The following is a 14,675-nucleotide window of genomic DNA, read 5'->3' on the forward strand; positions in this document are numbered from 1 at the left end:
TTTGCATTTTGTCTTAAGCAACATTTTTTTTTTCTTTATTTAATTTTAAATATTCAATATCTTGTATTTTAAAAATTCTTCTACCTTGGTTTTTGTCAAACAATCAAACAAAAAATATATATTTTTCGGGAGCCCGTCTTAAATGAGCTAAATAAACTAATCGACGTTGAGTGCCCTGAAGGTGCCGGGCACTCCGAACATGGAGTTGTCGAGCGCAGCGCGCCTGCGCGATTCGTCCGTCCCCGCTTTCTGCATCTCCTTCAAGTGCATGATGTACTCCTCGCTCGAATGTACTTCCATCCATGCATCTGTTGAATTCATAAGTAGTACAGAAAACTGCTAAAAAAACTGTAAAAAATGTCCCAAGTTCGATAGTGATCTAGTTGGTTAATTTTGTTGATGTCATGTTTTACCGTGAATTTTGTCCAGGGATATGTCGTCGCCACCAAAGTCCTTCGGGAGCATGTACTTGGGCACGCGTTCGTAGATCTCTTCGATATCTTATGTACTCGATGCGGGAAGTTATCTTCGGACTAAGCACTTGCTAAACAAGGAGACGATAGCTTCAACAGTTTTCGATGGCGTTAGAAGTTGATTGACTTTATTCGGGTACCATATCCTTTCTGGAACAAAACAAAGGGTGAGCAAATCGAAGGAAAATAAGTTTGTACTTAGTAATTTTTGAGGGTTTCGTATACGAAAGATGGTAAACTGAACCCTATTAATGTCGCTACCATGTCAGTCAGTCTTTCCGTCACAGACGGGGCTTGGAAACCCGTTTATTAACAATTCAAAACCGGTTACAGCTATATTTGGAGAGTGGATTGAAAATGGCTATATCTTGATGGACCGTTCTTATTTTCTAATTCAAAATGGCATAAATATTGTTACGGCGGTGGGTTAGGTGGAAACTTTGATCGTGCTTTTCGACCCATTGGAGGCGTTTTCAGTAGGCTGGAATACGGTTTCAGACCGTTTCAGAGGATGCTCTATCACATATTAGTTTATCAAAATTTCACCCAAGTTACCGTTATTTTCAGGCGCCTGAAACATGTTTTCAGTCCGTTTCAGGCCACCCTCTATCCGATTACGCCATAACCTGAAAACCCGTTTTCAGGCGTTTTCAGGACCCCTTATGGGCCTCTGAAGTACATTTCAGTATATGGCGAAATTTTCCATAGGAGTGAAAGAGATAGCACGATTAGAAAGAGACAGCTATACTGAGAACATTCGAGAAGGTGTGTGACAAGGATAGCCTATATGTGTGAGAGGAACAGACTGATAATCCTGTTTCCGGAATATTCTAGTAACTGTGTGAGAGAGATAGCACATGAAAGAGACAGACACTCTACTCGTTTCCGGAACATTCGAGATATAGGTATGACGTCCTAGCTGGACTGTTCTCGAACTTTGTGGACCGATTCACCCGGGGGTATATAAGCCGGGTGAGGTTGCGGCGGAGGACAGTTTTCGAATGCGATACCGAGCGATAAACATCGAAGAGAATCAAAGCGACTCGTAAGTGAGTTTTAGAGTGCGAAATTACTGTGAACTGTTTTTAAGTGTTTTGTAAAGTTAAGTAACAGTGTGAAAATAAATCCTACTCTTATTCATCGGTGTTAAAAGTGCTTTTCAATCACGAACCCACCCCACGAACATAACATTTGGTGTCAGAAGTGGGATTGAAAATGCCGCTTACTCCGCGAGAAGAAGAGAAGGAGAGGATGCAGACCCGAAGCCGCGCCGCAGCTGGGGACCCTACAGACACCGCCGCAGCGTCAGATACAGCGGCGGCAGTATCCCCAAAGCCGGAAATAGACGTCAACGCGATTCTGGTCCTCCTGAAAGAACAAGCTAGAAGGCAGGAGGAACAAGCTAGAAGGCAGGAGGAACAAGCTAGAAGGCAGGAGGAACAAGCTAGAAGGCAGGAGGAACATGCTAGAAAGCAGGAGGAACAAGCTAGGATTCTACAGGAGGAACAAAAGAACCAGTTTGAACTCCTCCGTGAGGTACACGACGCAGCCGCAGAATGGAAAATGGAGATGGCTGAGGTCCAGGATAAAATTGTGGCAGTTGACATTAAAGTCGAAAATCACGAAAAGCGCCTCAACGGTGTCAATGAAAAGGTAGAAGGCCACGAGAATCGCCTGCAGAAGTTGGAGATTAAAGTGGCCAACGGCACCACTAGTTTATCGGGTGCACCAGCCACAGGAGGTGAAAAGTTAAAATTACCTCCATTTGATGGTACCTCTTCATGGGCCGCATACAAGCACCAATTCGAGTTGGTTGCCGAAACGAATGGCTGGAGCAAGGATTATGCTAAAACGGCACTGAGTTTGGCGCTACGGGATGAAGCTCTCACTGTCTTGGAAACGTTGGGGAAGAATAAGACATACGACCGTCTCCTTGAAGCTTTAGAGGCACGCTTCGGTGACAGTCATCTAGAGCACGTCTACAGAGCTCAACTGAAGGATAGGATCCAGGGTCGTAATGAGTCATTACAAAAGTGGGCCCTAGAAATAGAGAAACTGGTCCAAAAAGCATACCGAGATTCATCCTCTTTTACGGATGGAATGCTAGTGCAGACATTCATAGATGGGATTCGAGACTTTGAAGTGAGGGCTGCTGTACGACTGGGTCACCACGGGAGTTTGAAGGATGCGCTTGCCCATGCCCTCGAGGTGGAAGCTGTACGTCAGGACCCAACAAGATCCTTCAGGGTGCGTGAAGTTGCTGTCAGGGAGCCGATTGCTCCACCTCGAGAAACGGAACCTCGATGTTACAACTGCGGGGAACGAGGACACATGCAATCTGGCTGCCCGAAAAGATATTGGAGGCGACGAGACTCGGACCAAATGGAGAGGCCAGCAAGCTCTGGTAATCCAGAGCGGCAGCAGCAGGGAAACGAGTAAAAGCCAGGACTATGGGACGAGTGCTGGCTGGTGGTCAAAATGTCCCAGTTATGATCTCCCAGGCGAACAACGGGAACAGTCTGGCTGTCAAAGGAGAAATTGGTGAAGTGCCATGTCACCTTACTATCGACACTGGAGCTTCTCGGACTGTGATCAGTTCTCGACTGCTAAAACACCTGATCAGAGATCATCTAGTCCGACCAATGCATCTTCAGCTGCAAACGGCTACCGGCCAGAACATTTCCGTCCAAGGGGAGCAAGAAGTGTCAGTAAAGATTGGAGAAAAGAAGTACTGGCACAAAGTCATCATTGCTGACATCGTAGACGACTGTATTATTGGTCTAGATTTTATGAGGAAGTACGAATGTAAGATCGACTTGAAAGGTGGCGTGCTAAAATTTGGGGCTTATGAAGTTCCTATGGAGGGTGAAGTGGGTGGACATGTCTTCTGCGCTAGAAGGACTACACTTCAACCGAGATCGCAAGCCCTAGTTCCAGTGAAGTTGCCATATGGTATGAGACGAGGATCTCATTCCTGCATGTTAATAGAGAAAATAGCTGGCAGTAAGCCGTGGATACCAGCTCGCACAGTGGTAAGGACGTCATCTGCAGCATTTATAAGGGTTCTTAATTTAAGTGACACTCAACACGTCTTAAATAAGGAACCCTTATGGGAACATGCGAGGCAATCTCTTGGATACGGAGTTGCCATGGGCCAAGCGAGAACAAGTTGCAAGAAGAAGTTGTGGATATTGGAAAATTATTGGAAAACTGCGAGAATGATCTCACGGAGGAAGAACTTCTAAAGGCGCGTAATCTACTAAAGCGCTATAGGAGTGTCTTCTCTGCACATGACAGTGATATCGGAGAACTGGAGTAGTGCAGCACGAGATCGACACTGGAGATGTCATGCCTATTCGACAGCGACCTCGGCGAGTTCCAGTAGCTCGAGAAAAAGAAGTCGAAGACATGATCAAGGAAATGAGGAGGGACAAAGTAATAGAACCGTCAACCAGCCCTTGGTGTTCTCCGGTAGTCTTGGTGAAAAAGAAGGATGGAACTATGAGATTTTGCGTTGACTATCGTAGACTCAACGACGTGACCAAGAAGGACAGTTATCCATTGCCAAGGATAGACGACACGTTGGACACTTTAAACGGCATGAAATGGTTTTCCACCTTGGATTTGAAAAGTGGATACTGGCAAGTGGAAATCAAGGACAAGGATAAAGAGAAAACAGCCTTCTCAACTGGTAAAGGACTTTGGCAGTTTAATGTTATGCCGTTTGGGTTGTGCAATGCACCGGCAACTTTTGAGAGGTTAATGGAGCAAATACTTGCCGGCCTCCTGGGTGATACTTGCCTAGTGTATCTGGATGACATCATAATTGTAGGTAAAATTTTGATGACCACCTTAAGAAACTGGAGCAAGTTTTGTCCAAGTTGCGTGACGCAAATTTAAAACTAAGTCCGAAGAAATGCTCATTCTTCAAGCGTAAGGTTAACTACTTGGGACATGTAATTTCATCAGAAGGCATCCAGACAGACCCTGAGAAGATAAGTGCAGTTAAGGACTGGCCAACACCGAAAGACAAGACAGCAGTGCGTGCCTTTTTAGGACTTTGCTCGTACTATCGACGATTTGTGAAGAACTTCTCGGATATAGCAAAGCCGTTGCACCAGCTGACGGAAGAGAAACGACCATTTAATTGGGATGAACAGTGTGCAGCAGCCTTCTCAGATCTCAAACAGAGACTTTGTGAAATACCTGCGTATTCGTTTGCGAACAGTTGATCGACGACGCTCTTGACGTACGGTCGCGCTTACCAAATGTTTATTCGCGCTTGCGTATTTAAGTGCCCTGTAAAATGGTCAACTGCAAAGGGTGTAAAAAGTTCATGACAATCACAAAAGGAGATGCAGTGAAGTGCAAAGGAAAGTGTGGAGATGTGTATCATAGAATGTGTGTAAAAGACAAACGGTTACTTAAAGACGAAATTTGTGTAATTGTGCGGAAAGTATATGCATTACCCCGGACAAAAAGCAATTGCATAAATATCGAACCGCAATCAGCCGCTATGGAAGACTACTTAGCCAGTGAACGATAAATTGGGCACGCTTCGAGATATTCAGATCAAACTCGCAGACCTCACCAAAGCGGTAGAATTTTATGCCGAACAATATCAAAATGGTCGAGTAAAGAAAGAAATCAGCGTAAAAATAAAAACCTCGAAAATAAAGTCGTTGACTTGTCACAAAAGAATATTCTGGAAAAATACACACAATCATTGGAGAACGAATAGACGTGATGAAATAAAGATAAAGAAAAAAAACCTGGAAATTATTGGTCTGATTGAGAAGGACAACGAAAACTTGAGAAATAATATTCCAGAAATTGCGAAAACAGATAGGAGTTAACGACAATCTTGTGGAATCGCATGGAGGGTAGGACTAAAAACAAGTCGAACGATAGCAACAATGCCGGCGGCGAGAAAAAACGGCCGCCGCGACCGCGCATCGTCATCGTTCGCATGACGTACGCGCTGCGCGGGAACATTGGTTGAGCAAACGGAAGACCCCGCTAAACAACATGCACATAAACATGGGCCCGAAGAAGCCAAATATACATCAACGAGGACGTTTCAAAGAAAATTCGAGAATTATTTAAAGAGACTAAAAGGCAGCTTAGAGATAGTTATAAATATATATGGATACAGAAAGGCAGAATTTAATCAGAAAAGAACAACAGGGGTCGAAGATATGCCAAATACGTACGGAAAAAGATATACAGGAGTACGTACAAAAATAATGAAATAGCACATAGCGTTAGTTATATAACTTAGGTACCTACTATCAGCCTACTTGGGATGCAATATGTTAAAATATTTTCAACGTTCAACCCATTACATAACCTAGATACAATCACAATTACTCAGGAACATAATAGATATACTGATATAAGCACCTGGAGTAAGTATTAATCAGAAAACAGATATGAAACTATGTACCATACAATTAAATATAAGATCGCTTCGAAAACACTTCAGTACTGTCTTACGCTTTTGGAACCTGTGCTCGACAGACTACACATAATAATCCTAACTGAGATAAATATAAAACAATGTGAATCACCCTGTATAATATACCTAACTTTGATATGTACCCCAATACGAGAGAGACGCGAGAGGAGGAGGAATAATGTTTACCTTCGAAATACTCTAACATGGACGCACAGTATACATCAAATATGGATTGTGAAATAACACACGGCAAAATAGTGGTGAATTACTTTATACCTAATAGCAGTGTACCGACCGCCAAGCTCAAGTAAACAAAACTTTTCCGAACGATTGGAGATTTATTTAAGAAAATACCCATTGAAATGAATGTTATCTACACGGCGACATAAATATAAACCTATGCAATGACCTACAACCACAAGTTATTGAATACAAGAATACAATGTCTAGCCACGGTCTACAATGCGCGTATGAAGAGGTCACCCGAGAAGAGGTATACGGGGAACAGCTGACTGCGTCATGCCTAGATCATGTATGACCCGCTTATATACCTATCATCATTCAACGTTCGTGCTCGCGGTGGAAAGATCTCCGATCACTATTTAACTGGTATAGTATTGTGCGAGGAAGACAAAAGGAGTGCGGCGTAGGCAAAAAGAGCAGTGAGGTACGTCCTGTGAAAATAAAATTAGTACGGGAAAAACTTATGAATATCGATTGGACAGAACTGTTAAAAATTGAATGCCCTTTATTGTTATATGAATCTTTGCGAGTAACTTTCAGTGATATTTATAATAGTTGTACAAAAAATGTAAAAATACCAAACAAAAGAAGTACGCAACCGTGGGTCACTCAGGAGTTATTGTTTTTTATAGAAAAGCGTGATGACCTATTTCGAAGGTGGAAATCTGCTCCAAAATCCAAATCTCACAGACTACAATACACTCGATATAGAAACAAAGTTAATAAAAAGATTGAAGCGGCTAGAAATAAATATAGGCAAAATATAATAATAGATTGTAAAAAGGATTTTAGAAAGATATGGGAAAACATAAACACTTGGATAGGTAAACAGCCAAATAATATTGATAAGACAATACTGCAATATTTGGGCAGAGATAATGATATTTATTCGGTTTGTAATAATTTCACGAAAACTTTCACACAGGAAATAGAAAATATTAAACATAAATGCAATGTAACTTTTTTGAATAGGACAGAATATGTCAAGGAATGTAATTTATCTTTTAGATTCAAAAAAATACTACCTCTGGAGATAGAAAAAATCATAGATTGTTTATCTGATGAAAAGGCACCCGGATATGATGCAATCAGGGTACAGGATGTTAAATTTGTTAAAGAAAAAATAAGTCCAATATTAGCAAAATTTATTAATATGTGTGTTGAGAAAACATCATACCCGGATGCCTTAAAATACTCTGTCATTAGGCCAATATACAAAACCGGTTGTCATATGGATTACTCTAACTACAGGCCAATAGCTATCTTATCGGTGATAAATAAAATTGTGGAAAAAGTAATCTTAAAACAAATAACATTATATTTAGAACAATATAACATACTTTCAATTAATCAACACGGTTTCAGGAAGCATAAAAGTACTTCTACGGCATTAGCACAGTTCTCTAATGACATATGTCATAAACTAGATGACAGAAAAACATGTAGTAGCCATTTTTATCGACTTCAAAAAAGCGTTTGACACACTCGAACATAACGTTCTTTTAAAAGCCATGTACGAGTGTGGCATTCGCGGACTGATCAACGATTGGTTTAAGCAATATCTGTATAACCGAAAAATGATCACGGAAATAACAAAAGTGCGTGGAGACGAAGCGCTTATCTCGGGTGGCGTGCCAACCGGTTCTGTATATGGGCCAGTAGGCTACATAATGCACGTAAACAGTATATGCAATATTATTAAAAACTGTAATATGTATATGTACGCGGACGATATGTGTATAATCTACGCGAGCAACGACCAGCAAAAAATTGAACATTGTATTCAGGCAGACTTAGAAAATATAATTAAATGGTCACATGACAATGGAATTATTATAAACATGTCAAAAACAAAGGGCATGCACATATCGTCCCCACATAATCAAAAGAAATGTATACGGTATAATATTATAGGGCATACATACGACTGCCTACACGCATCAACACAGAACTGTACTTGTAAACCAATTGAATTTGTTGAATCTTTTAAGTACTTGGGGCTAACCATAGATAGAACGTTTAGTTGGAAGTTACACATACAAACTCTCTGTACCAAATTGAGATATATTTATGTCTCAGTCTTACAGCTTCAAAAATATGTGAACCGCAAAACTTTACGAACTTTGTACTGTGCATTAGTAGAATCGCATATAGACTATGGTTTAATAGCGTATGGGCGAACATTCAAGACGCAGCTGGATATGATTAAAAATATACAAATCAGGTACTTAAAATTATTAATAAACCCCAAACAGAAGCAATCTTGTAACAAAGAATACGAAAAGCTGTTTAAAATATGTAAGATCTTACCTGTAAGTGAAAAATTTAAATTACTAGCGGCATCATACAACTATAAAAAAGAACCTTTTATATGCAAATTACCGGATGATAAATATGTAGCAAGAAGAAAACCTAAATTATTCCCTGATAAATATAAAGCAACTAACTACTATGGAGAACGCACATTTGAGTACATGGCTCCAAAAATTTATAACGCCCTACCGCAGAAGTTGTTTGATGAGAAAATTAGAATAAATAATTTTATAAATAATGTCAAAAAAATCCTTATAGAGAACTATTAGGATAGGTACTCAGAGGCAGTGATGGGTGCCGGTTGTGGACCAATTATTCATTCAGTACGGTATTTGACTATTTTGTATATGTTTTATAAATTAAAACTACAAGATGCCTGTTATTGAATAGAAAAACAATTGTTAAGCTACCTTTTCAAATGGCAAAGTTATAAAGGTTTTAAATTCAAGATTAGACAGAGAAAGACATACTGGCATGTGACGTCACACGCCAGTACCGCCATACTTGCTGCATAGAGAAAAGCGTTTGAGAAAGAGACAGGTATATAGATTTTTCAAAAAATCACTATAAGTCCAGTTTTCAACCGATTTAAATTTTCTCTTCGCTAAACACTAGGTATCTGTTTATCTATATTTTCATAATAATATTAAGATATGGCAAAATCAGGAGTTGTCAAATACCGTATTGGTATACGATTGGTACCCAACTTTTCGCTGCTTTTGGACCTTACGGGAATAAAATTTTAAATTGCATGCTTAGTATTAATTATATACCTATTAAATAATTCCGCATGAATATAAATAATTAGTTGTAAGACACAAGTGTATCAAGAATTCAAGAGCATTCTAACTGCCAACAAACTGCTACGCAGTTTGGCAGTGTAATTTACTCTGTAATAATTTAAATGTGTCATTATGAAATAAACGATTAATAATAATAATAGGTGTAAATTCGTGAGCGATAGGTCACTTTTACTGAGGACAGAAGAATAGATCCAGTTCCTTTTTGATGATGTTGAGTTCAAGGGAGCGAGCTAGGCGGCTCGCCCTAGCGAATGGAAATGTCAATGCCAGAACGCGCGCTGCAGTGTCGCGCGCTGCCCCCTACGTTGCCAAACGTATACCCGTACCCTATCCGGAGTCTGGAACAGGCTCCACTCCTGCTATGTTACGTGAAAGGCGTGCTGAGCTTGCTGTCAAACGGTCTATGCCGTTGGATCAAGTGGGCTGGAACGGCTTCATCGAAATAACTGATGAGTGCATGCTTGGAAGTGCCCTCTTTGGAACAAGAACTGCAAATTGGGAACGCTTAGAGGTATCAGTGCCCATGAAAAAGGCGAGGAGGACCTATGGCGTAAAAGTCAACTCGCACAAAGACTTCAGCACCATGCGCGTCACTTTCGCATCTAATGCGAGGGACGTGAGTATACTATCCCTAAATCTCAGTTATTTTACTGATGAGACTTTGGAACGATACGTCACTGAACATCGCCTCTTGGCAGAATTGATAAGAAAGATCTCCCAACAAGCTTCGGTGGCAGGACGTTGGCTACCAACTTTCGCTCCAGACCTTGCCACCATCGAGCACGTACTAAACGTGGTCGAAATTGAACGTTTTAGTAGTGATGATTTCACATACAATACACAACTTCCTCTGAAAGTCACGACACTGGGGCAGTGGTTTGTTTCTCTCCTTTCAGAAAGGATCAGGAGAGGAACACGGAGACCCGTGTCTCTTCGTACTCTTCTGTATGCTATATCATGGTGTGCACAGCTGCATTTGGACAAGGACGAGAAGACATTACACAAGAGCGCAACCTTCATCAAGTTCTGGCTAATTACAGCCACTTGTGATGACTGCCTTTACAAATCTCTCAGAGAGTTGAAACCTCTCTACTCTGCGAGGTACTCGCTGGCCGCTGCTGACTCCTTTGCTGCATATGTAAGGGTTCCAGACCTACGACACACTCTTCGGGTGGGGCAATGCTCCGAATCTCTTGATGAGCTCATAAATATGTTGGAATCCCCGAGAGAGTCGTTCGTCAAGACTTTCGGGGTACACTCCTTCCTCACCTCTCCTTTCGCACGGGTAGCGGTTCAGGTGGAGGTGGTAGTGGATAGGGATGCGCTTCCTCAACTTCATAAGATGAGCGGTCGGGAGGCGACTACGTTGTTAGTCGTTCTTGACCTGCATGCCCGGGTGCTTCGCGCTTCTGAATGGAACCACTCTCAAACCGCTTTCTCCACGTGGATTAGAGAAAGAAGACTAGATCAAGGGAACAGATCCTGTCACAGATCATTATTGATTTGCATATGATGTCTACAAGGTCGGCGGCCTTAGAGACAACAGTGGCGCATTTTCTACTCTTACTATCATTAGGGAGACTATCGCGAGAGATGTACAGCGCGTACGTTGAGGCAAAAAGATCACGAAGAATCAGCGCTCAGGAGTTCATCTCTGAATACGCATTTCTTCACGCTGTTACCCCTGACATGGGCGCTTTCGCCAACGCCTTTATGGAGAAATTCATGGGAGGGACTCACGAGGAGCGCGCGGCTCTACTCAAGTTCGAGTCTCCACCATCAAATGACCAGTATGATTACTTAGTGGAGCCGTGTGACTTAGGAAGCAAATGGAGCTTACATTTAGAAGGAGATAATGACGACCAGCTTGGCTACGACGGGTCGTCAGTTTCGTTTCAGCGTTCTGAAGCGCAGGATACAGAGCTGGAGAGCATTGCAGATCAGCTCTTTGATCAGTCAATCGGCGACGAGCCAGAAGAACCTGTTAGCGTTGACATTCATCGTGCGCTTCTCAACATGGGGATGCAGCTCCCTGAAGCCGCACCCTATGAGAAAGGCGAATCAACTCAAGCCCATGAACAAACAGTCAATATGGTCACCTCTACAGTACAGTGACCAAGAGCTACTGGGCGCAATGGGAAAGTCTGATTATGCACAATGGCGTACTGTGTAGGAAATGGGAGTCAGCGAACGGAAAGGATGCTCACCTTCAAGTGGTCGTACCAAGAAAGAGAGTTAGCGACGTTTTAAGATCCTTTCATGATGGCATTTCCGGCGGGCATCTGGGAGTAAAAAAGACTCTGATGAAGATTCGACAACGCTTTTACTGGATACACTGTCGGGAAGATGTGGAAGACTGGTGTAGGAAGTGTACTAGCTGCTCGTCGGTCAAGGGGCCACATACACGCAGTAGAGGTGCGCTTAAAGTTTATAATGTGGGGGCACCTTGGGAAAGAATTGCTTTGGACGTCGCAGGCCCGTTCCCGATCTCTGACCGCGGAAACAAGTACATCCTTGTGGTCATGGACTATTTCACCAAATGGCCTGAAGTGTTTGCCATTCCAAATCAAGAGGCAGTCACAGTAGCGGAAACGGTAGTGGCTGAAGTATTTTGTCGGTATGGAGTACCTCTTGAAATCCACAGCGATCAGGGAAGAAATTTTGAATCTCTGGTGTTTCAGGAGACTTGCCGAGTCATGGGAATTCATAAAACTCGGACTACGTCCTATCATCCACAGTCAGACGGGATGGTCGAAAGATTCAATCAGACTCTGGAACGACATTTGGCCAAAGTAGTTGACAGCCATCAAAAAGATTGGGACAGGCATATTCCACTCTTTTTAATGTCATATCGGACCGCAGTTCACGAAAGCACGGCCGTGACACCTGCGTGTGCTAATTTTGGAAGAGAATTGCGGTTACCTGCGGATCTACTGACAGGACGACCTCCAGCTGCACCAAAGACGATTTCAGAGTATGCAAGTGAACTGCGAAACCGGATTGATGGTGTTCACAATCATGTTCGTGAACACGGACTGCAGGCCAGCGAAAAGATGAAGACCAGATATGACCGGAAGTCTAACCAGACGAGGTTTGAGGAAGGATCCTTGGTGTGGCTACATAACCCTATGCGAAGAAAAGGGAAGTCCCCCAAATTATCACCGAGTTGGGAAGGGCCGTTCAAGGTAGTCACTAGGATCAACGACGTCACATACCGGATACAGCGTAACGCGCGTAGCCCCTGTAAGATTGTTCATGTTGATCGGTTGGCCAAATACCATGGATCTAATGATGCTCGGGACGAGCATGTCTTAGGAGGGGGCAGTGTTACGGCGGTGGGTTAGGTGGAAACTTTGATCGTGCTTTTCGACCCATTGGAGGCGTTTTCAGTAGGCTGGAATACGGTTTCAGACCGTTTCAGAGGATGCTCTATCACATATTAGTTTATCAAAATTTCACCCAAGTTACCGTTATTTTCAGGCGCCTGAAACATGTTTTCAGTCCGTTTCAGGCCACCCTCTATCCGATTACGCCATAACCTGAAAACCCGTTTTCAGGCGTTTTCAGGACCCCTTATGGGCCTCTGAAGTACATTTCAGTATATGGCGAAATTTTCCATAGGAGTGAAAGAGATAGCACGATTAGAAAGAGACAGCTATACTGAGAACATTCGAGAAGGTGTGTGACAAGGATAGCCTATATGTGTGAGAGGAACAGACTGATAATCCTGTTTCCGGAATATTCTAGTAACTGTGTGAGAGAGATAGCACATGAAAGAGACAGACACTCTACTCGTTTCCGGAACATTCGAGATATAGGTATGACGTCCTAGCTGGACTGTTCTCGAACTTTGTGGACCGATTCACCGGGGGTATATAAGCCGGGTGAGGTTGCGGCGGAGGACAGTTTTCGAATGCGATACCGAGCGATAAACATCGAAGAGAATCAAAGCGACTCGTAAGTGAGTTTTAGAGTGCGAAATTACTGTGAACTGTTTTTAAGTGTTTTGTAAAGTTAAGTAACAGTGTGAAAATAAATCCTACTCTTATTCATCGGTGTTAAAAGTGCTTTTCAATCACGAACCCACCCCACGAACATAACAATATGTATGCCTATTTGAGTGACTTTTAGCGAAATATTTGGGCTTATTTATCACGACTTTACCCATTCACTGTGACGTACATGTATAGCTATGTGGTGTGAAGTAAACATTTTAGTTAGGAGAATGAGAGAACCTTGAAATAGGTAAGTAGGCGGATACCGCGGATACAAATCCATCCTCCGAGTTAATGTTTGTACACTCTACTACATAGTGTCTGTATACTTCTGTAAGTATTTACATAATTGTCATCGATGACAGCATGTAAAATTTAGGTTATTCAGAGAGAATCGAGTCGTAACGACGGCAAGTCTCTGATACTTTATGCATAAGTACCTGGGCGACCGAGCTTTGCTCGGGCTAAAACTCGTTAATAAGAGTTTTCTCAGAGGTAAGACCAAGCTAAATCGATTTTTCATCCCTGAAAACCCCTATATACCAAATTTCATGGAAATCGTTGGAGCCGTTTCGAAACTCCCGAAATATACGAAAGATAGAGAATAGATAAAATAATTTATTCGTTTAAAGGTATAAGTAGATAGATAGTAGATTATAATCTCACTGTTATTAAGGTAAATGTGTTCCGCAACTCGATGGGGTTCAATTTGGTGACGAGGTCAAATATGTTGGCTTCTCGCAAGTCGACGAGGCAGATGTGGCCGATGCTATAGTCGTGGAACTTCAAATACTCGTTCATCTGAAAAACGGAACAATTGAAACGAAGGAAATATGAGTTTCAAACAATATTAGGATGGCATTTGAAAAAAGAAAGAGCAGGGGTTTAAAGATAATAAACATATGACACTTCTTGAAGGATGGATCTCGTTTTAGTTTGGGATGCGACCTGCGTCAAAGGACAGATAACATCCCTGAAATTCCCAAGGGTCAACCACTGGGTTTATTAGTCACGAAATTTGGCACAGTTGTTTTTAATGCGACGTCAATGAAGGAAGACCACGATACTATTTATGGGAATTCCTATGGGAATTTAGTGAACTCTAGGAATTTAAATTCAACTGCTGGATGTTTATGCGTGCAAAGCCGCGGGTAAACACTAATATTTCATATTTTTAGTATTTTAAGAGGTCAGATACTTTTAGAATAATTTGAAGTACTTGTTAGTTGTTTATAAAGGTAAACCAGAAATATATGACTATTGTCAAGTCAAGAGGGCGCTATTGTTCTTATTTATATGGCAATAGTTCAGTCAAAGAGATAGAGGAGTTCAGTGTAGTCGGAACAATGACATCTTGACTTGTCTACAACGTTTACCTGTTAGCTCTGAT

The 14,675-nt window shown here is 42.0% G+C and overlaps 1 protein-coding gene across 2 annotated transcripts in view; it reads right to left on the reverse strand.

Moving 5' to 3' along the window:
• The window catches only part of LOC141442857 (uncharacterized), a 57,234-nt gene that overhangs the window by 24,163 nt on the left and 18,396 nt on the right, over window positions 1-14,675 (reverse strand). Inside the window, exons 4-5 of one of the 2 annotated variants that reach the window (XM_074108003.1) lie at window positions 13,952-14,086; window positions 515-623 (exon numbers count right to left, since the gene is read on the reverse strand). In XM_074108003.1, coding sequence (XP_073964104.1) covers window positions 585-623; window positions 13,952-14,086 — 174 coding nt within the window. In that variant the 3' untranslated portion in view covers window positions 515-584. Of the gene's footprint in view, window positions 1-514; window positions 624-13,951; window positions 14,087-14,675 lie in introns of those variants that run through there. The other variant, XM_074108002.1, reaches the window with a different exon arrangement.

Source organism: Choristoneura fumiferana, chromosome 26 (genome assembly GCF_025370935.1).
Source record: "Choristoneura fumiferana chromosome 26, NRCan_CFum_1, whole genome shotgun sequence".
NCBI lineage: Eukaryota > Metazoa > Arthropoda > Insecta > Lepidoptera > Tortricidae > Choristoneura > Choristoneura fumiferana.